The 23694-nt window shown below is 45.3% G+C and overlaps 2 protein-coding genes across 2 annotated transcripts; both read right to left on the minus strand.

Annotated features, from left to right (window-relative positions):
- Positions 1–11315: 11315 nt before the first annotated feature.
- Positions 11316–12839, minus strand: LOC129688739 (ubiquilin-3-like). The gene has a single exon (XM_055623701.1). The coding sequence runs from the start codon at positions 12837–12839 to the stop codon at positions 11316–11318; it is 1524 nt and encodes a 507-aa protein (XP_055479676.1).
- An 8587-nt stretch (positions 12840–21426) lies between these two features.
- Positions 21427–23463, minus strand: LOC129688617 (ubiquilin-3). The gene has a single exon (XM_055623557.1). It carries the CDS (start codon positions 23461–23463, stop codon positions 21427–21429), a length of 2037 nt encoding a protein of 678 aa, XP_055479532.1.
- Positions 23464–23694: the final 231 nt, after the last annotated feature.

Raw genomic sequence — 23694 nt, forward strand, 5'->3', positions numbered from 1 at the left:
AACATCACTGTCAATGTAGTCTATGGGCTGACTGTGGCTCTGTTGGCTATGGGCCTGGATTCCATCCTCATTTCCATCTCCTATGGCTTCATCCTCCGGGCTGTCTTCCGTCTTCCATCTCGAGATGCCAGGCACAAGGCTCTGAGTACCTGTGGCTCTCACCTTGGTGTCATCCTGGTTTTCTACATCCCCGCCTTCTTCTCCTTCCTCACCCACCGCTTTGGTCACAAGCGAGTTCCCAAGCACGTGCACATCTTCCTGGCTAACTTCTATGTGCTGGTGCCTCCCGTGCTCAACCCCATTATCTATGGAGCAAGAACCAAGGAGATTCGGAGTCGGCTTGTAAGACTGCTTCGCTTAGGGAATGACTTGGGATAAAGTCTGAGCAGAGATAAGAAAAATACAATATTCTGGGTATTACAGCACCAGGAAGAGGATTGAAGAGATAAAATAGAGAGTTAATGCTCAATTTAAAGGGACCATTTTTTTCTGGTCACTTAAAGGAATTCTGAAAAGGCCCGGGGGCTGATATTTTCACTCTTCTCTCAAAAGTGGTGTCTTGGCTAGTTTATGTCACCGTGACACATCTGAAAGGAGGGAACTTCAACTGAAGACATGCCTCCATGTCACACATCATCTGGCCATCGGGCCCAGACTGGAATGGGTGAGGCTACCCCTGGGCTGGTGGTCCTGGGTTCTATAGGAGAACAGCCTGAGCAAGCCAGGAGAGCAGGCCGGTAGACAAACTCCTACAGGGCCTCCGCATCTCTTCCTGCCCTCAGCGCCTGCGGTAATGAACTGTTATATAGAGCTGGGAGTGAAATAAGCCCTCTTCTCCCGGAGCTGCTTTGGTTATGGTGTTTCATCTCAGCCGTAGTAACCCTAAGTAATAAAAGTGGTTACTACTTACTAAAGCAGGCTTAAGAAAAGCCTGGATTTTCTGAAAGGGACGCTATCCTGTGAGTCCAAGTGGGAAATCAAAATGAACTTGGAGTGAGTTTGAATCGGGGTTCTGCTACTTCACCACTTCAGGCAGCAATTACAGCCCAAAGGGTCCAGTCAGAGTGCCCAAACCAAACTTTCCTCCTTATTAATTGTGTGGCTTTGAGCAGGATGCTCAGTATCTCTGTGCCTCAGTTTGGCCAGTTGTTAAATGGCGGTGTTAGCATGTAGCTCATAATGGGGTGTGAAATACATATGTTAGTAAGTGGCTTGGCTTGTAAAGGTCCAGTAAGCAAATGAAGCGAAAAAGTTGTACAATCTCTCCAAACACTAGTAAGTAGCTTCTTTGTCTCTTTTTTTTTTAACATTATTGTATTTCACAGTTATTGTGGTAACTACATTACAGAACAAATCTGTAATTTGTTTTTTTATTTATTTATTTATTTTTCGTGTTTTATTTTTTCTTATCAGTTACATTTTATTAACTATGTACCCCAGCCGTGTCCCAATCCCTCATTCCCTCCCAGTCCCTCCCTCCCTCCCTCCTCTCCACCGTGCCCCTTGCCAAGTCCACTGATAGGGGGGACCTCCTCCCCATTCATCTGATCCTGTTTTATCAGGTATCCTCAGGACTGGCTGCAAAGCTCTCCTCTGTGGCCTAACAGGACTGCAGGGAATCATATGAAAGAAGGGGAGTTAGTCTGATGAGGAAAGGATAGGAGCTCCACAAGGACCAAAGATATCTGGGCACAGGGTCTTTTCTGAGACTGACATGCAACCAAGGACCATGTATGAATGTAACCTAGAACCTCTGCTCAGATGTAGCCTGTGGTAGCTCAGTAACCAATTGGTTTCCCATAGTGAGGGGAACAAGGACTATTTCTAACAGGAACTCAATGGCTGGCTCTTTGGCCTCCCCACCCCCCAAGGGAGGAGCAGTCCTGTTAGGCCACAGAGGAGAGCTTTGCAGCCAGTCCTGAGGATACCTGATAAATCTGTAATTTGTAAATGGTGCTTGAGGTGTTATTGATCCCTCATGAAACTGAGTTTCCTCCCATCCTTATTCCAGTCTTCTGGCTTGAGGTCTATTTCGTTTCATACCTGAAGTGCTAACATTCAGAGAAATTGAGTCCCGCAATATCAGGAATCTCATCTTGAAAATTTACAAGTTCACCTATATTGCTCAAACAGAAGATTGTTATTATTTAAAATAAGAGCCTGTAATTCAGAAAAACACCCAAAGTTACACGTTTCCGTGGACAGTATACTATCTAGCCAGCTGTGCTAGAAATAATATAAGCTCGGGACGCTGGTGGCCAGCACCTTAAATCTCAGTGTCCTAGTCTTCTTGCTACCTCAGGGAGGAAGTAAACCCTGGAGACCAGGACGTGTCCTTGACTCAGGGCCTTGGTGGTCAGGCCTCATTCTGGACATCTGGTCTGTAACTCAAAGTGATAAGGGAACAAAGGAGACAGTAAACTGCACATATCAGTGAGGTTGTGACAGGCAATCGGTTATACACATTTATGACTTGTGCACCTTAGTGTCCCCACGGTTAAATGGAGTCTAGAAACAAAATGGCGGTACTTAGAACAAGTTTCTTTTGCTTGTTCCCAACAAACTCCAGTTGACATCTGCTTTCAAATGAAAAGTTACTGTTCTTCAACGGAGGCTTTCGGGCTCTATAAGCCATACTTAAGGGTAGGACCTACACCTACCAGTATATGGCCAACACAGAACAAATTCAGTGATATTTTTGTAGATTTTGTCTCATAATGCTTTATTTGTGCTATTTTTTTTTAATCTGACTGGTCTTTTTCTTGTGTATTGTGGTTTCTGATGTGCGGAGTTTTTCATGGGTTTTTTATTTGTTTTTTGAGAGATTTGTTTATTATATATACAATGTTCTCTCTGCATGTACACTTGCATGCCAGAAGAGGGCACCAGATCTCATTATAAATGGTTGTGAACCACCATGTGGTTGCTGGAAATTGAACTCAGGACCTCTGGAAAAGCAGCCACTGCTCTTAACCTTTGAGCCATCTTTCCAGCTCTAATTTTGTGTTTTTATGGGGTTTTTATAACTATGTGTTTCTTATGCTTTTCCATTTTTTTAAATCCTGATTTCTTTGTTCCTTTTATTTGCCTGTTTATTTTATAAAGAGACAAAAACGAGGGTATGGGTTGAATGGGAGAGAAGGTGGGGAGGATCTGGAAGAGGAAAACCACGATTAGAATATATTGTATGCAAGCAAATGGGTGGAACTAGAAAAAGATCTTTCTGAGTGAGGTAACCAGACCCAGAAGGACACATATCTAAGTAACAAGGAAGGTTCAAGGGAGGTTGCTTGAATCCCGCTAAGAAGAGGAAATAAAATAGACACCATAGACATCAGAAGTAGAGAGAGAGAGAAATGGATGAAAAAATGGGTGGAGAGGGAAAGAGGGAATCAGATGTGGAGAGAATGAAGATGGGGTGAAAGGGCTGGGGAGAGAGAAGGGAAATTGGTTGGTTTGGGGTTATCTTTGAGACAAGATGGAGACCTGATATGGGGTGACACCAGCTGAGACTCCTAGCAGCAGATACTGAGACTGAAGTGGCCACATCCTGTAGCCAGGCAGGACTTCAGAGGAGGGAGGGGAATACCAACCCATCCACAAAACCCTCGACCCAAAATTTGTCCTGTGTACAAGACGTGCAGGGATAAAAGATAGAAGAGAATTGAGGGAATGGCCAGCAGATGACTGGCCTAACTTGAGACCCACCCAATGCGAGAGACCCAACCCCTGGTACTGTTAATCTACTCTGCTCTCCTTGCAGACAGGAACCTAGCAGATAATGGAAACAGATCCAGAGAACCACAGACAAACATTGGGCGGAATTCAGGGAGTCATATAGAAGAGTTAGGAGAAGGATTGAGGGAGCTAGAGTGCTCAAGGACGCCACAAGAAGACCTAATTAGCCAACTAACCTAGACTGAATCACCAACCAAGAACATTCATAGACTGGTCCTAGGCCCCCTACACATATGAAGCTGATGGCTGTGTGGTCGTCAAGTGGGTCTCCTAACAGATGGAGTGGGGGCTGTCTCTGACATGGACCCTGTTGCCTCCCTGTGAATCCCCTTTCCCTACCTTGCTGCCTTGTCATGCCTCAGTGAAAGAAGAGGCACTTAATCCTGATGCAACTTGATGTGCCAGGGTGGGTTGGTATGGAAGGGTAGGGAGGTATGGGAGAAGCAGGTGGGAGGGTGTGACTGGGAAGAGTAAAGAGTGGCATTGCAATTGGGATGTAAAATGAATAAATAAATTAATGAAGAAAAAAGAATATATTGTATAAAGTTTCTTTTTTATTTTATTTTTTATTTTAATCACAGGTCATTCACGTTGTATCCCAGCTATAGCCGCCTCCCTCTTTCCCTTCCAATCCCACCCTCCCTCCCTCATCTCTTCCCTGCCCCCTTCCAAGTCCACTGATGGGGGAGGTCCTCCCCTTCCATCTGACCCTAGCTTATCAGGTATCTTCAGGACTGGCTGCAATGATCTTTTTTAAAAGATCTTTATGTTTTGTTGTTTAACAAAACAAAATAATATGGTGATTATGTCTCTGTTGGTTGGTTATTATACAAAACTGCATAACAGAAAGCATTTAATCTATATGAAATCAATAAATAGCTAATACTGATGGAATTGTTTCATCAGGCTGGAGTGCATAATAACCATTCTTGAATCAATAAATAAATGGCATGTTCAATATGTTACTGTTTGTTTTGAGTAATGTAAAGGCATATCTAGCACATCCCCTGATCCTGAGACACTGTTAAGTACCTTGACTCTTATTTGTTCATATTAAATTGGGACTACTCCTGCAAAGACTCAAAATACAGTTAAAGAAGAACTGTTTTAGCCAGAAAGTCAAATGAGGGACAATTAACAACAAAGTCCTCCAGGGCCTCCTGTCTTGGTATAAGGAGCTCAAAGGAGGAGATCAGAATGTGGAGAAGAGACAGGAAGAGAAAGGGGCAGTGCAGAAAAAGACACAGGGGATAGGTGACAGGGCGTGGGGCGATTGGCTGAAATATCTAGGGTGACTCCAAAGCGGGGTGTAGATCAGAGACTCCAGCATAAACTTCCTTGGGGCTGCATGATCTAATCTGAGTTGGACAGTGATGCAATAGTTCCAATCAGTTGTGCGGGAAGTTGGAGAAAAGTGAGATTGGATATTGACAATTGAAGGTTGTCCAAGGTAACACTTCCCAGAGACCACAACCCATGGTTCGCAAGAACATTCCTCAAAACTCTGTTCGTAGGGTGAAGAAACCCAAATTTTGAGCTAGAGGACTGTGAAGCAACTGCTTCAGCCTGCTGAGTAACCCAGGCCATACTACAGCCTTAGGCACCTTGAGAAGTCTCTACTCTTACATAAGAACCAGTGAAGTTGGTTTGCAACAAACCTAAACTGGGACCCTGTGTTATAATGTGCTTGGTTTCTTTTTCTTTTAAGTCTCACTCACTCTTTTAATTTGCACAAATGGAGACCATCTAAAATCATTTCTTAGTGATTCATCCCTCGTGAGGTACCAAAATTCTTCTGCAATCCTTATCAATGGCATCTTCACTCCACTACCCCCAGTCTATCTTTCTCACACACACCCTCACCCCCTGTATATACACACATAAACATGTTAGTATGTATACGTAGGATTTGAAGAAGAAAACCCTGTTTTTCTCTGAGGTAGCAGGGTAGGTACCAGCAGGCTTGAAGATAGACCTATCATAATCAGTGTCTGATAAAACCAAGATGTGAAACAGTAAGGCTCTTATTACTGATCAAAAGAAAGAGATGAGTTATATATGTTAGGCCTCGGTGGAGACTGGACATTCCAAACTGCTCAGAATATCCTCAGATTACTGTGTGCCCATTGGCTTTCTGACAAAGAACAAAGATATACCATCATCTCCTATGTTAAGGGCTAATCCAAGTGGCCCCACCACCTGGACAGAAAAACTGTTAGTTCTAGGGTCTAGGGGAAAAGACTACCTACACATATAGTTAGAGATTACACTGTAGTCTCTCAAGCCACTGGCCACTCTTTCAAGTGTTTTCTTCAGCAACGACCCTTTGGGCCTTTGCCCAATTTCAGCATTGAGAGCATCCCCATTTTTTAATAAGCTGCATCTATTTTCTATGCTACATTCTGTATGTCTCCTCTGAACTTCCTACAGAGATCACGAGAATCACAAGGGAAAAACAGAGCAAGACCTCAGTGTCATTTTTCTTCTCACCCTGAGAAAACTTCTTTAGGACCCACCTTTTCCTCTCAGTCTGTAGACATGATATCCTATTTGGGTTTTAAATGTAAGCAATAGTTATTTAAAATTCTATTTGCAGGGAGATCCCAAATTGGGGCTTTCCATCAGGTTCCCTCCCCTCAGAGCTTGGGGAACCCCACAGAAGAGGGAGCAGAAGAATTTTAGGACCCAGAAGGATCAAGGACACTGTGAGAACATGGCCCACAGAATCAACTAAGCAGGGCTCACAGGGGCTCACAGACGCTGAAGTAGCAATCACAGAGCCCAAGTGGGTCTGAACAAGGTCCTCCATATATATGTTATGGTTGTTAGTGTTTTTGAGACACCTGACAGTGGGAAAGGATGTGCCTCTGACTCTTTTTAATGCTCTTGGGTCCCTTTTCCTCCTATTGGATTGCCTCGCCCAGTGTTGATGTGTTTGTGCCTAGTCTTACTGTAACTTGTTGTGCTGTGTTTAGTTGATGTCCCTGGGAGGTTCACTCTTTTCAAAAAGGAAATGGAGAGATGGAACGTTAAGGGAGACTAGGAGGAATGGAGGGGGGAGAAACTGTAGTTAGAATGTATTGTGTGAGAAAAGAGTAAAAAAAAATAATTCTATTTGTTCTTGTTACAAATATATAGCCATATTGTTGGTATATTTTTTTTAATGTATACACTTACCCTTTTTCATTCAAATACTGATTTTTCCCCCTCCCCCCCCCCCAACTCTCTGGTTTCAATCCGGATATTGCATTGTGATACTCATTATAAGCATCCTGTCTCAACTCTTGTGTAAACAGGACAAAATAAAGCAACTAGATACAATGTTGTGCAATGGAAAGAGCCAGAGGACAGGAAAGAGGGGAGGAGCTAGAGAAGGCAGGAGATGAGTGGGAGGAGAAGGGGCGAAGGAAGAGCGAGGAGAGCAGAGCTGGAGGGGAGATCTTGGAGGAGAGATCTTGGAGGACGTGGAGCATGAACCAGACCTAAGATTTCACAAAAAGCAAGTATAATGTGGGAAATCTAAATGTTAGGAAACTGAGGGCTTGGAGGTTTAGGAGGGAGTAAATATTGCCCAGCATTGTGTTCTAGGTTAACTAAAAACCCAGTCTCTGTGTGGTGATTTGGTTATACAGCTGTTTAAGATTAACAGCAAGCTTTACAAGAAGATAAACCAATAGTAAATATCAATAAACAGTCACTGTAATTTAGTTGTTTTCTGAGCTGTTCTTCTGGAAATGAAATTCTAAACTTCTGGAGATGCAGAAAGATGCTGTTTGCCCCCTACATCTCTGTCAATCACAAAGGGTAACTGTGGGGAAAGCAGGTATTTTCTGTGCTTGTTCATTGCCTTTATAATTCTATATAATTTGTCTCTGTGTATAAAGGGTCAGTATGGTTGTTATGCTGAGCGTAAAGACCGGATGGGGAGGAAAGAGTAGTGACAAGATTCATGTTTGAAATACTAGTGTGAATATCGTCAACACTCAAATGAAACTGCGTGTCATACCTGAACAAAGTACAGTAGGGGAGTCGAAGTGAGCAGCCCTCTGCACACACAGGTCTATGATAAGGAGATAAGACCAATTCCACGAAAGGCTCTTAGGCACATATGCTTGTAACCAAAGCTTTTACCAAAACTTCCCAAAGTGCACCTGGCTACGTGAATCACAAAGACGGTTATCCCAGTGCAAAACACTTACCTGATGATAGTCTCCACTGATGGGCTGAAGCCAATATAGCTCCTTTAACCAGTGTTTTCTTTGTTTCAAAACAACTGTCTGATTCTCGTTCTACCTTTGAGAACACTCGCTTATGTTTCTTTCAATACACCCATAATTTACAAAGGCAACTAAATCCCCCACTGCAGTGCTCTGCAGTTATCTATTAAGCTCATTCTCTTTAGGAAATGAACCTGTTATTTAATTTCACAGTAGTGAATTTAGATAGCATAGCAACAATGTGGGTGATATTTTTAAAGTGGTCAGATTCAAAGCCCAGTTTTGAAACACTCTCAGAGTTTTAGCAGATTAATGAGTGTAAAAAGAACTTTTATTCTCCTGTTTCAATTGTTGTCTCAGATGGTTACTGCCTCTGTCTGCTGACCTAGTCCTAGTCCTGGAATCTTCTAGCCTCCGTACAATCTAACCTAGCCCTAGAATGTTTTTAGCCCGAGACTTACTGCTTAATAAGCTCACCCTTTCTATCTCTTACTGAACTCATTACTGGCTGGATCAACTCGGCTGTTCTGGGTTAAACTCCTCTTTTAGCTAACTTATTCAATCTGGCTTCTTTTGGGATCTGAAGTGCTCTGCTTGGCCTCAAACTATAGCAATCAACTCTAAACTTCTGGCTCCTTCTTATTCTCTGGCTCATTCCATCTTCACCTCTGTTCTCTGCAATCCATCTTTCTATTACTGTCCTAGTAAACTGCCTCTCTCTTTTCATTGACCCTTAAGTGGCTTCCCTTTCCTCTCTCTTCTCATATCATATTCTGTTGGGCATATCATATTCTCTTAACTCTTTCTCTGACTTATCACCTTTTCTGCCACTCAATTAGACATCGTTTTCAAACATGGGTGCTTCCTTCTACAAACTAACTTTACCTTCATTGTTTGGGATTAAAGGCCTATACCACCATTCCTGGATATAAGCTTTTCTTTACCTGAAACTTGCTCGATACCAGGCTGGCCTTGAACTCAGATCTGCTTGCTTCTGTCTTCTGGATTAAAGGCGTGTTTGTACTCTAGCCAGATCACAGAGAACTGGAAAATGTTTGCATGTGATCTCTTGCCAGAACATTCATGTTCTGAGCTAAAATTCCTCTACAAATGAGAGATGGGAAAGGGAGGAAGGTTGGGCTGGAGTATTAAGGGCACATACAAGCCTGTAAGTTATTTGGTTAGAAAAGATGGATTTGCTCTTTTCTTTTTGTTGTTGTTTCTTTCTTATTTCCTCCTTCTCCTTCTCCTCCTCCTCTTCCTCTTTCGCCTCCATCCTCTCACTACCTCTTTCCCTTCTTTCCTCTTTTTCGGAAAATGAGAAAAAAAGAAAAAGAAGAGGTCTTCAGAAGATAACAGATGTGAGCCTTGTCTTGTGACAAGGCAATGAATAGCATCTTTCTGATTCTTCAGAAGTTTAAAATCTCATTTAGAGAGAAACAGCTCAGAAAACAACCCAATCCCAAGATGGCTATATACTTATCACAAGAACAAATAGAATTATTTTTAAAATTTTGTGCTCCTTATTTGTAGCACATCACACTGAAAGCTCCCACAGTTTGACTATCCTATTTTGAGATCCAAAGAAAGCATCTAGCCTACAAATATGAGCATGTAAATCATCATGATGCTCAAAGCCATATATCCAGGTGAGAACAACATGGAAATGGAAGACAACAAAGAATGACTTCAAAATTAAGCGGTTAGGAAAATGTAGCCTGTTTATTTTAAGCCTATAAAGGAGAAATAATTAACTTAAAATATGTACGCTTCCATAGTGTGAAAGTACATTGGGAAGTCGTGGGTTACTGTATTAATATACAGGGCATAAAATGTGGATTCAGAGTGGGAATGAGTCAGGGGAAAGATACTAACCCACATTTGGAAATTCTGAGCCATAGACACCCCTAGCACTCCCAAAGACAAGGCCAGGGGCTATAGAAAATATGAAGTCACAACTATTAGAAACTTAGAAGCCATGAATACGAAAGAACCAGAACTTTAGTTATGAAAAGGGTCAAACCTCTGAGAGATAAATTTTAAAAGATTCGGTATAACATATTTCACTATTAAAGCACTTTTAAAGAGTTGAGTTCTTAAAGATGACTAAAGGAAGTACATTCAAAAAAGAAACGGGACTCTATAGGTCAAACTATAAACACAATTTGAAAAAAAAAATACAGTTTTTAAAAAGTTCCTGTATCTTATTGGGGTAACTCCCTGACTGCAGATGTTCATAAAAATTTGCCCCTGGGAGAAGGGAGCATGAGGATAGGACTGAGAGGAAAGGAGGGGGAGGGCTTTGATTGGGCTCTGAAGTGCTTAAGTAAATCAATAAATAAATGAATGAATGAATGAAAAAAAGAATTGCCCAAGCACTGCAGAAATAACCTGGTATCTAATAGGGCAGCAGAGGCAAGGAAGAAAGCATTCTGTGGAGGAAAGGTGGTGCTTCTGCCAGAGGTTAGCCTCACAGAACAGGAGGCTAGAAATAGGCAGGTAACAAAGGACGAACTATAGCTCAGAGGGAAGGTAAAAAGCAAAAGGGCTCTAGACAGAGAAGCATGTGAGCAGAGGCCTGGTTCTGAGAAGTCTTAAATCCTGATTTCTTGAGAGAGTAACACCTAGGATTCTGTCACTAAGGAAGGAGCCAATAGAGGTGATGGCCATGCTGGCAAAGGCAAAAACGTCAAAACTGTCAGGATGTGTTCGCCCTGTTCTTGTGTGTGTGTCTGTGTATATGTGAGTGTTTGAGTGAGTGACTGTGTGTGTGAGCGCGCGCGCACAGGCGTAGGGCAGAGGTTGGCATCAGGTATCTTCTCCACTACTTTCCACCTTGTATCTTGACACTGAACATAGAGACCATTGCTTGGCTACGCTTGGCTGCTCAGTGAGCTCCAAATAGCTTCCTGTTTCCCCACCCCTCTGCCTCGAGCTTGGGTCAGAGATGCACTACTCTACCCAGCTTGAACATGGATGCTAGGGATCTGAGCCTCAGTCTTCATGCTTGCGCAGGAGGCACTTCACCCGATACCCACTGAGGCTTTCCCCAGCCCTGTGTACATTTGAAATGTAAAGGGACCCTTAGCTCAGAGACATGGAAATGAGTAAAGCGCAGTCTCAGAGCATTACAGGTCCCTTCCGACACATGACTGTGGTGCCCATCCAGTCTCAACTCTACAACACGGAGGAGCTCCAAGCAATCTTCTTTAATGTAGAACAGGTTTGGGCAGTGAGAGAGGGGCTACCCAAATGTGCTCATAACCCAAGGAGGAGGAATTCCTAAAATAAGTGCCTTCTCCTTCCCCTTCTTCCTCCCTCTCCACAGAATGGTGCAATCGTGGGCATTCACTGGAGAGACTAGACCTGCGGATCCCCTAGAAGCATCTCAATGGCAGCGCGGATATCTCCATCCATGGCTATCAGTGCCTGCAGGTTTGCATCGCGGTTGGAAAAGCCCAAGGCCTCCAGCTGCTGCAGTTCATGCTGGTAGTCACTTTCGGTGAGGAGGTTGGAGGACAGCTCGCTCTGGGTAGAATGGGAACAGGTGTTGGCCGAGGACCGGAAGAGCTCAAGAGCCAAGGAGTGTTGCGTGGCGTCTTCTCTGTGGGCTTGTCTTCTTCCCCTGGTTTCTGAGACTCCTCTAGCCCCACGTGGTTTAGCTGAACCTCTCAAGAAGAGTCCCAGCTCAGGCACCTCCCTGGACAGCGTCTGTAGGCCTTGTTCTATCTGTAGCAACGCCTGCAGCACCCGAGGGTTGGTGAGGGCGGGGAGAAGTGGTATATGATGGAGCAGGGGGCTGCCAGTTGCCAGCTGGTGGAGCAGAACTGAAATCTGCTGCAGGACGTTCACCGCTCGGCACAGGACAAGCAGCGAGAGCTGACTGCTTACAGGGTCTTTCTCCACCGGCTGCAGGCTCTCTTGGGAGGGGAGATCTGCATCTGGTTGTAAGTCTAGTGTACCAGGTCGGCACCGTGAACTCGCCTGACTTGAAACTATGCCCTTGACCTGGGTAACTCCTCCTGTACTAACCTCCTGTGCCAAGGTCCTGACGGGAGCAGAGGTTACGGTAGGATCAGAACTGCAGTGAGCGTTGTTGGCTTCCCCTCTACACAGCTCTGAGCCTGGAAGGTGGCCTTTAGAGGCCGCCAATAAGGCCAGAGTGGAGAGCATGATCTGCTGGATATCAGAGAATCCGGGACGCATAGCGTTGTCGCCTCCTGGCACAGCTTTCGGGGCTGCTAGCCTGTGCTTGTGTTTCTGCAGGACCTCCTGCTGTCGCGCAGGCTTCTGAAAGGTTTCCGAGTCTCGTTTCTGTGTCTTCTTTGAGGATTCCGGAAGGCGCATGCCATTGGCTTGTTTCGCATTTGCCAATCCTTGAATCAGAGGATCTTCCAAGAATTTCACCAAAGACTCTGGTGCTGATGTCAGCAGCTGGACAAGCTGGCTGAAGAAATCAGCTAGGTCAGGTGAGCGCCGGGCCAGGCGACCCAGCCTGGCTAGCACCCTAGCACTGTCAGAGGCCAGTGGTTCTGAACGGTGGGTCCTGTGGCCTGTGGGGCCTGCCAGAGTCCGTGTGCAGGCTGACCCTTTCAAGCGAGTCCTCACTACCACGTGGACTGTAGAGCCATCAAGAACGCCGCGCTGGCTCAGTATGTCTTGATCCTGGAGGATCTTCCCAGTGAAGATGAGCACCAATCGGTCAGTATCACAGTGAAGGTATTTGGAGATTTGTTTCTTAAAGCGGAGGACGTTGCTATTTTCTGCCAGCCAGAATTCCTTGCTGTCCCGTGGCGTCTTGACAGTCACTCTGATGATACGTGAGGATGGCTCCCTACCAGACACCAGCTGGCTGTCCCCTGCTTCCTCCCTAGCCCGTGCCATAGTTCCTGAAGAGGATGCAGCGCTACCGGAGGGCACAGCGGAGTCCACACCTGCGGAAGCTGTGATGTGGTTCCGAGCAGACCTGGGCGCAGGGACCAGTAGGTGTCCAGTTGATGTCCTTTCACCTACGTCCTGCAGACGCCACCGCCCTACAGCCACCTGGCTCCCATAGCTGGGGCAGCTGCCCCTGCCTTGGAGAATCTTTAGGGGATATGGTGTCAGTGATGAGGTCACAGTTGAAAGGTAGACCTGAATGGGGGCAGGGCAGAGGTCTACCGCCTGCCTGAGGTGGGGTTTCCTCACGATCTGATTGACACACCAGTGCGAGGAAGCATGTCACTGTGCAGAAACATATTTCTCTCAAACTTGTTCCTCTTCAAATCCTAACACTGAGCTCGACAAGCCATAATGGTTGAGTAGGAAAGCAAGGTCACCGGATCCTCTGCTAAATTTCTCTGTGACAGTTTCTGTCTGAACAGAACGAAGGAGTATAATTAAGATGTGTGATAAGCTCACGTTTCAATGCAATATTTGTATTCCAAGATCCCTCTACATGGTCCTAAAGGTAGTATATTCTGATAGCGGGGCTGCTTGAGAAAATAAACGGGGGGTGGATGGGCGGTCCAGTGGAGACTGCTACACGGTTTAGAGGAACTGTCTTCTTTCCAGAGAACCCAAGTTCAGTGCCCTGCACCCACTCCAGCCGCCTCACAGCCAGCAATAATAACTCCAACTCCAAGGGAGCCATGCCCTCTTCTCATTTCTGAAGGTACCTATGTGAATAGGAGACATACGTATAAGTAAACAACAAAAAAACACATTGTCTCAACTCGGAAATTGGTGGCTGGGTGAAAAGAAACCACAGCAGCCCTTTGAATCTAGATATAAATATGCTTTAATTACTGTAAGACTGTGTGAGAGGGGACAGGTTTCAGCTGTTTGGACCATGCCAGGCAGGTAGAGCCCTAGAAAAATGTACTCTCTCCAGGAGTTATTTATTAATATTGACGATTGACTGGGCTGTGTTAGGTTTGTACCATTTAACAAAAACAATCACCCTCTCAATCTGTCAGTCTCCCAGTCTTTCTCTCTCTCTGTCTCTGTCTCTCTCTCTCTCTCTCTCTCTCTCTCTCACACACACACACACACACACACTGTTGTTTTGGGTTTTTTTTTTTCCTAGTTGCAGGTAGTTACAGGTGGCTTCAAACTATCCAATGCAGCTTCTAGGAACTGGACTTGGGTCCTCTGCAAGAACAGTGTGGTGGCCTCTATAGGTCCATAGGCACTATGAGGAGGTGTGGCCTCTTGGAGTAGCTGTGGCCTTGTTGGAGGAAGTGTGTTCACATAGCCATACACACGGAGACACAGACAGACATACACAGAGACACACGTATACACACATTCATGCACACAGACAGACACACACACACACAGGTAAATGTTTCTGTGTATGAATATGTGTGTATGAGTGTGGTGTCCCTAGAGGCCAGAGCTGTCAGATTCCCCTGGATCAGGATTGCAGGCAGTTGTGAGCCACCCCAGCACTTGGGTGTGGGAAACTAAATCTGGGTCCACCGCAATGTGATACAATATCAATATTTGTTCTGGCAATTCACATACAGATTTAAATTAGTTTTTCTTAACTTCTAAAATTTTATATATAAGAATTATCACCTCCCTTATCAGTGGACTTGGGGAGGGGCATGCATGCAGAGGGTGGAGGAAGGGAGGGATTGGGACAGGAGGAGGGAGGGAACCACAGGGGGGGTACAAAGTGAATAAAGTGTAATTAATAAAGAAAAAAAGAATTATCAAAATAGATATGCCATCATCTTCCTTGAAAAGAACTCCACTAATTTGTAACTGTCATGAGAAGCCAACCAAAACCTAAGTTGCCTTTTCTAAAACTTAAATTCTGATCCAAAATGTTTAGCAAAACAAAGTAACAAAAATCAATGGCATTTTGTGAGGAACTATGGTCTGAGAATTAACATTTTGCCATCAGTTACCTGAAGCTAGAACAATTAGCTGCGAGTAGATAAAACGAGAGCACAGGGACGTAGATACGGGTTTACACATCTGTAAACAGTGAGGGACCCTTTGACTCCACGCGCGTGTTTGCTGGAGTCAGAGATTCAGGACACCCAGTCAGGTGCTACAAATCACACTGTATTTGCGTGTTGGGAACTGAGGATTAGAGCAGAAACTAATTTCTTTGGGCTCAGTTGTTAGCAGCATGGAACCTAGAAGTAGACTGTCTAATTTCAAATCCCGACTCCAGCAGAATGCTTCCTAACTTCAGCTGCAAGTGTCCCCCTCCTCGTGTGCTTCAGCTTTCCTCGCGCCTAAGTCAGAAATCACGACACGGCTATGGAGAAAGGGAAAACGAATATTCTCCAGGGACAAGCCTCCTGACAGGTCGTGTAATCCCAACTGGTCATGCTTAACACTCATAACAGGCAACAATAGATAAACTCAGTAGGGTGTGTGTGTGTGTGTGTGTGTGTGTGGTGTAATTATAAAGAAGAAGCTGTGATGCTGAACGGGATCAAGGGAACATGGAGAAAAGTGCAGGTGGGAATAATGGAAATGCAGCATAAAATCAACATAAAAAGAGGAGATGAATCAATGCAAGCAGCTGTGGCTGCTAACAATCAGTAATCCCAGCGCTCGGGAGGCTGAGGCAGGGCTCCTGCACGTGTGAAGCCAGCACAGCTACCCAGTGAGACCCCCACCTCAAAGAAATATCAGAAAACTTTTCTGTGCACCTGTGTCCTTCTAAAATCACATGCCACACTTCCTTCATAAATGGCAATTTTTTTCTAGATGTTAGAGTTTTTCTGCTTATACTTGATTGGTGCCTGGCTGTCACCCACTGAAGTTCTCTAGGCCAGGCCCTGTTCCAAGCTCTGTGGGTCTGATTCTTAAAATAGTCCTTCAGCATGGACAATGTTTTAAGTTTGCAATTTTTTGAGAATTGCTTGAGTAGTGCAATTACATCTTTTCTACCCTCCTCCTCCCCCATCTACTCCTTCTATGCCTCCTCCAGTTCTTCTCAACTTCATGAATACTTACCAGTTATATTATATGAATACATATTCACATATATCCATGTGTATAATATATATGTATTTATAATGCAAGCTGCTGAGTCCATTCAGAGCTGCTCATATGTTCATGTGTTGAGGGCTGATTCTTAGGGTTAGATGACCTAACAGGAAGCTCACTCCTAGAGAAGACTGATTCTCCCTCTTTCAGCATCCATTAATTGCCTGCAGTCCTTCGTATAGGGGTGGGGTCTTGTGAGAGTTCCTACATCCAGGCTCTTAAAATCTCTTTCCTAAAGTGATGCTCAATTCCTTGTCCGGGATCAAAGAGATAAATATTTAATCACTGTGGCCTTTTTTATTTGTTTGTTTGGTTGGTTGGTTTGTAGTAAATCTCTTGATAAAGAAAAAGGTATCATTTGGAAGGAGCCAGATACTAGGCCCAGTATAATGACAGCTGAGTCTGCCTTTTCTTCTCCACCCATATGACCCCACACCCTGTCTTGCCAAGGCCTAGGTATTTCATCTTGGACCATTGCTTGGACTCAGGGCAGGAACAGTACATGGGAAGCCCCAGCAGACATGCACTTTCAGTAACATCAACCTATAAGCGTCAGACCTCATCTGAGCTGCCGGATGGAAGGCAGCAAGCTTCTCTGTCCCAGGACAGTCTGTTTGCTGGGTACACCACTGTGGTGCTGGTGTACAGTTCAGTCTACAGCAAAGATTCCAGCATGCAATCAACTCAGGAGGGCTCACAGAAGTCAGGGGTATGGTAAAGTGCACAGCAATTATAGACAATAGGTGGCAGATACTCAAAAACTTAATAAATGTATTCTATGACTCAGCAGTGCTGCTTCTGGATCTACATCCAACAGAAATGAACTCAGTACATCAAAGAGAGACCTACACGCCAGTGTTCGTTACAGTACTTCCCAAATGTTAATATATGCAAGAGCCTAGATCGATCAGTAAAGCAGTCTGGAATAGAGGGCTAATATCCAGAATATATAAAAAACTAGGGAAGTTAAAAAGCAACAAATCAAGTAATCCACTTAAAAATGGGGTACAGAGCTAAAGAGAGAATTCTCAATAGAGAAATATCAAATGGTAGAGAAACAATAAATATTTAATATCCTTAGTCACCAGTGAAATGCAAATCAAAACAACCCTGAGATTTCACCTTACACCCATCAGAATGACTAAAATCAAAAACTCAACATATGCTTGGAGAGGATGTGGAGAAAGGATAACCCTCCTCCATTGCTGGTGGGAATGTAAACTTGTATTACCAGTCTGGAAATCAATCTGGCATTTTCTAAGAAAATTAGGCATAGTGCTACCTCAAGATCCAGCTATCCTAATCCTAGGCAAATATCCAAAATATGCTCAAGTATACAACAAGGACATTTAGTCATGTTCATAGCAGCTTTATTCATAATAGCCAAAATCTGGAAGCAACCCAAATGCCCCTCAGTTGAGGAATGGATACAGAAATTGTACAGTTACACAATGGAATACAACTCAGCAATTAAAAACAAGGACATCATGAAATTTGCAGGCAAATGGTGGGAACTAGAAAAGATCATCCTGTGTGAGGTATCTCAGAAGCAGAAAGATACACATGGCATATACTCACTTATAAGTGGATATTAGATATATGATATAGGATAAACATACTAAAATCTGTACACCTAAAGAAGCTAAGTGAGGAGGAGGACCCTGGGTAAGATGATCAATCCTCATTCAGAAAGGCAAATGGGAGAAAACAGGGAACAGGACAGGAGCCTACCACAGAGGGCCTCTGAAAGACTCTATCCAGGAGGGTATTAAAGCAGACTCACAGCCAAACTTTGGGCAGAATCAGGGAATAAAAGAAAGGGAAGATGAAAGACCTGGAAGGGACAGGAGCTCCACAAGAGCAACAGAACCAAGAAATCTGGGCACAGGGGTCTTTTCTGAGACTGATATTCCTACCAAGGACCTTCCATGGAGAAAATCTAGATTCCCTGTACAGATGTAGCCAATGGCAGCTCAGTGTTCAAGTGAGTGGCCTAGTAAGGGGAAAAGGGGCTGTGTGACATGAACTCAGTGGCTGGCTCTTTGATGACCTCTCCCTGAGAGGGGAACAGCATTACCAGGCCACAGAGGAAGACAGTGCAGCCAGTCCTGATGAGACCTGATAGACCAGAGTCAGATGGAAGGGGAGGAGGACTGCCCCTATCAGTGGACTAGGAGGGGGCATAGGAGAAGAAGAGGGAGGGAGGGTAGGAGTGAAAGGGGCTAAAGGAAGGGACTACAGCTGGGATACAAAGTGAATAAACTGTAATTAATAAAAGAAAATTAAAGAAGAAATCTGGTATATGTGCACCATGGAGTATTATTTGGCCATAAAAAGAATAAACCCCTGTCATTTGTAATGAAATACATGATGGTAAAGAACATTGTTGTTTGAAATAAAGTAAATACAGAAAGAGCAAGGGCTCTATGTTCTCTCTCATAAGGGTTAAGACAGTCAGGAGGACTGGGAACCTGACCCACTTACAAAGAGTGCCTTCCTGGCCTGTGTGAGGCCTTAGGTTTGATGCCCAATCAATTTGAACATAAAGTAGAATTAAGACTGGGAAGGGGATAGGAAGGAGGGAAAACAGGAGGTTGGATTTGATGCATGTGTATGGTATTCAGGATGGAAATATCTCCCTGGACTCTGTTATTACACAGTGACCACGTTATCAGAAACGTGCAGAAGCTATCACAAGAAAACAATTCACTAAGCACTCTCCTAGCCAAGACTTTAAACTCATCCCAACTGGTCTCTGCCTTTCTGAGGAGCTTCAGGATTCCTTTCACCCAGATGAACATAAAGAAATTAAGATTTATTTTTGTGTAGGTGTATGGGTCTGTGTACATGGAAAGATGGGTGCCCTTGGAGTCCAGAAGGAGGGCATCAGACCCCAAGAGCTGAGATTACAGGTGGTTGTGAACCACCCACACTACCAAGGATTCTGAAAACCAAACTTGGGTCCTCTGCAAAAGCAAGCTTAAATAGTGAGCTATTTCTCCAACCTCAAGAAATGTTTTGTATGAAGGTTATTTTCTTCCTTGGTCTCCAAAGGTAGAAAATAGGTGTCGTAGCAGACATTTGCTGGCAGACACCCCTGCAAACATTCCACTCCTGCGTGGTAGGAAATGGTGGCGTGAAGCCTTTTGATTTTTTTTTTTTTTAGTGCTGCGGTAAGAAAAGTTCTTTTTGTTTGAACAAGATTTCCCTCAGTCATAGGAAACAGGAAGAGAAAACTCTGGAGGGGGCACCTAACAGCTGCTATGCCCACCTAGAGATGGAAATGAAAGTCTCCAGGAAATGTGTCCCTCGAGGTTGGTCTCATCTTCCCACCGCATGCTGGTATCTGGCCTCACTGCTCTGAGATTTGGATGGTTATGGAAGGGGAAGGGAAGACTGGATTTAAACGGCCGCTGCACGGAGTCCCTGACAGGTACATACACACTGAAGCCAGTTTTCCCAGAGAGAGAACTCACTGGAGACTTCTTCCCTTGCCTGGCTGCCCTAGAGCGTGGATAGTTTTGTTTGTATTCCTACTCTGTGTGAAAACTCTGACTTCGTGGACCTTATTTAGTACATACACATGTACAGCTGCACAGTTTATGCCTTTCTTCAAAAACGCATTTACGCACACATCCATGGGTGTGGGTGGGTACTCAAAGTCGTGGCCCGCTTGATCACCTACGGGTTGTAACCTAGACATACACAGGTAATGGGAACGATGCTCTTGTTTGAGTCTGTGTTTTAAGTCCATCTTACTACAGTGTTTCTGTATGATACTCCTTCTGCAGGGGCAGCCCTTCCTCCCCCTTCAAAATTTTACCTGCTTCACTCTGAAAACTTTTCAAGTCTTCTCCTTGAGTGGCTTCCATGCCTCTCCAGACCAGACTAGTAATAAGCCTGCTCATGCAGTTTCACAGATCTTCACCCGTTTTCTTCTGCGTGTTCAGAGTGTGTGCGTGCGTGTGTGTGTGTGTGTGTGTGTGTGTGTGTGTGTATGTGTGTGCACATGGGCATGCATGTGCAAGCACCCAAGCACTACTGTGCATGTGTGACCAGAGGGTAACCTGAAGTGTAAGTTCCCATCTACCGCCTAGTTTCAGAGTCTCCACTGCTGTTTCCCAGCTGTGTACACCAAACCAGCGAGCCACAAGCACCTGAAAGGTGACCTACCTCACCTCACAGCTTCCGGAAGAACTGCTGGGCTGACAGATACTCATGCTACAAATCCAGCTTTTATGTGGCTTTTCAGGATTTGAACCTGGATCCTAACAAGTTTTTATACACTGAGCCATCTCCCTAGCCCCGTCATCATTTTCTTCTGAACTTATCATAGATTATAACCATGAATAAAATGTATTTTGTTTGAACAACTGTTGCCAGTATACCATAACCCAATGAGAGTAGAGTTGTGTCTGTTTTACTCACTTTGATCTCCTAATACCTAGATGCTAAGCCCAGGTCAGCCACTTCATATGAGCTAGAAAATTTAAGGATCTAACTCTCCTGGTGGTTTAAGGTACTTACTACTGCTCTTGCAGAGGGCCCAAGTTCCCAGAACCCACATGAGGTGGCTCACAACTGCTTCTAAATCCAGTTGCATGGAATCTGATGTCTTCTTTCGGCCCCTATATTTACCCCAGGGCATACATTGTACACATATGTTCACAGAACACACAATAAATGAATCTTCAAAAAGAAAAGAAGAGGAGGAAGAATAGAAGGGGAGGAGGAGATGAGGAGGAGGAAGAAATATTGCCCTCTGAATCTGTCTGCAAGAAATAATAAAAAAGAACGGGTGAGGTTGCAGAATTTAAATTATAAGAGTGCCTTCTTGTTGCTGTAGCTCTTACCCACTCAGCGATTAATTTTAAGTCTGTGAGACAGCTTTAAGTATAACAAGAAACTGTGTCCTTTCTCTAGCCAGGTAGGTAATAAAGTACATCATAAACAGAGTGTATGATAGCAACTCCTAAAATCTGCAAAAAAAATCTGAAAAACTTCCAAGATGCCAGGAAATCCAGGGGCCTCCTGCTTCAAAGGGTGGTAGCAACATTTCCTCTCATCCCCAGTGCTTGGCTCCTCCAGCTTCCAACCATTTAGCTTCCTAAGCCCTCCAGAGAAGCAGCCCTGACCACCGGCCCCCTCGTGTCCTACCCCATGCCTCTTCTAGGAGCCCACAAGAATCAGACTCAGGCAACAGCTGCTCTAGAGGCTCGGTGTAATTGCATCTCGAGATAGGTCCACAGTCGAGGGCCCCAGGTAGGAGAGTGGCAGGCACAGTTGGGCCACACAGAATCCCCACCGTTTCTGGCTTGTCGTCTTCCTCATTGACTCCAGAACATTGTCTCCACAGTAAAGAACATCATAGTAAATTGGTTCATAGTGCAGCTGTATTCAAGAATAGGAGAACTAGGGTAATAAGACATGGGGGAAAGGCACAAAGGAAAAGATATGGTCCAAATAACTAGAGCTCCTAAGACTTCCTCAGTTTCTCCACAGCAGCATCTACGTCACCCCCTGTAGCAATGAGGGCCTGAAGGTTAGCTTCAAGATTCAGAAAGCCCATAGCCCGAAGCTGCTCCAGTTGCACCCGGAAGTGAGCCTCCAGTTGTAGCTGTTGGGGATTGGTACTAGCTAAGGCTTGCAACACTTGGAGGAAGGGGGTGGAATGGAAACCTAGCTCTGCAGAACCCTGTGCCGAGGAGACCTGAGGAGCTGGGGCTGGGCGGGGATCCTCTGAAGTAACAGCACCTTCTCTAGATTCTGTACCTCCTGCTCCTCCACTCAACCCTGCTAGGCCGGGCATGAACCAGAGTAGGAGACGAGGTGCTTCAGTAGCCAGGATCTGCAGACCCTGTTCAATCTGCAGCAAGGCTTGCGTGACACGGGGATTTGCCATGGCTCCTTGAAGGTGCAGCAGCAGTGATAGCTGTTGGTGTATCTCATTCTGCATTCGAGGGACTTGATTTGTGCCAGCTTGCCTCAGAAGTCTTGGGTAACCCGTGAGAGGCAACCAAGGAGATTCTGGGCCTCCAGGAGTGGCTGACATAAGGGAAGATGGTGTAGGAACAACTGGGGATCTGTTGGCAGAATCTCCGATCTGAGAGGGAAGACTGGGCAGGTTAGTGCTCTGGCCAGGAGAGCCCTTCCCTGCATCCTGCAGGCTTCCCCCTGGTCCAGCACTGTTCTCTGATGAGTGTCTCAAGAAAGCTGGGCAGGAGGACTTTCCCTTGATTGCTACTGACTCTTTGGGGAGAGGCTGGCCTGACCCAGATTTGTGGGATGAGGGTAAAGTTGGAGGAACTCTATTTGCTGGTAGTGGTGCTTCCTGGCTTGGGCTCGAAGTTGGCACAGTAGTACCCTGCACATAAGGTCCCAGGGACTGGGAAGTCTGGTGTAACTGTTGGAGATAATCGAAGAGTCCTATGTTACCCAGAAAGCTTGGAAGCCTACTTCTACTCTCAGATGCATCCTGGTCCCCAGGCTGCCTTCTTTGTCTGCCAGCTGCGACCCCATATGTGGTGGTCCAGGGGTTAGGAAGAGGGTCACAATTCTCTGTCCTTGATGGTTGGCTGCTAGCGGTGGTGGTAGTAGCAGTAGTAGCGGCAGCAAAAGGATTGCCGCCGAACTGCTCCTGTACTGCGTTAAGCATGGGATCCATAATGTCCGTGTACATGGTGCGGAGCACATTGTAGCCACCAGGGATACTCTCCAGATTACTGAGTGCGCGGTCCTGGCTACGCATCATCTCCTGCATCATGGAGGGGTGACGCAGAAACTCCATCGTCTGCCGCATGATCTCAGGGTTGTTAAGAATATGGCCGATCTCGGGGTTCTGCTGGATCAGCTGCTGCATGTGGGGATTGTCAAGAACCAGCTGGCGCACTAGGCCGGTGTTGGACAGCAGACCCTGGATGAAGGGGTCATCGGCGATCTGAGCAACAAGTTCAGGCACTGAGATGTGCTGCCACATTAGTGATCCTGGCTGGTCAGGGAAGCTACCTGAGGTCAGACCTAGCCCACTGAGGCCTGTGAGGACACCTAAACTGAAAGGAGACCCATCCACAGGATACACAGAACTTGACTGAGGGAGAACTCCAGGATTTGGGCCTGGAGTAGAGGCTGGTGGAGCTGGACACTCAGTGCCTGTGGTCCGACGGTGCATCTTAATGACCAGGTGAACTGTGAGGCCATCTCGCACTCCACACTGTGCCAACGAGTCAGGATCCTTGAGGATCTTTCCAGCAAAGATTAGAACCAGTTGATTTGGATGTGCCTTAAAGCGGTGCGATATCTCTTCCTTCAGTTGTCGGATGGTGCACGTGTCTACAACTGAGAAATCCTCCTTGTCCTTGGGTGTCTTCACGGTCACCCGGATGAGGTGGGAATCCTGGGCTGGCGCTGGGATGCCCTGTGGTAGAGCCTCTCCACTTTTGGCCATGGTGGGCAGCAGGAGGCCCAGGTCTGTGGGGACACAGCTGAGGGGATAGGAGTAGAAGACTGAGATCATTCTTTCAAACAATGGTAAAAGTAAAAAATAAAAAAAAAAGAGTATAAAGAGGGCCTTGGGTCTGGGGTCAGGGGGAGGTGTGGTGTCCACATAGAATAGACCACCAGGCCACTTGGAAAGGGATGCTTTGAGGAAATTATGGAATTGAAATGTGCTTGTCAGTGGGGAAACACTCAGGACCCAGGGAAATGGTCTGCAGATGATGTAAAAGAATGAGGAGCAGGAAAAGGT

This window comes from Psammomys obesus, unplaced genomic scaffold, assembly GCF_907164565.1.
Source record: "Psammomys obesus unplaced genomic scaffold, mPsaObe1.curated_primary_1811, whole genome shotgun sequence".
NCBI classification, from domain to species: domain Eukaryota; kingdom Metazoa; phylum Chordata; class Mammalia; order Rodentia; family Muridae; genus Psammomys; species Psammomys obesus.

Excerpts from the sequence above, each read along its gene's own strand:
- LOC129688739 (XM_055623701.1), bottom strand. The coding sequence starts at position 12,839 with ATGGCACGGGCTAGGGAGGAAGCAGGGGACAGCCAGCTGGTGTCTGGT.
- LOC129688617 (XM_055623557.1), bottom strand. The coding sequence starts at position 23,463 with ATGATCTCAGTCTTCTACTCCTATCCCCTCAGCTGTGTCCCCACAGAC.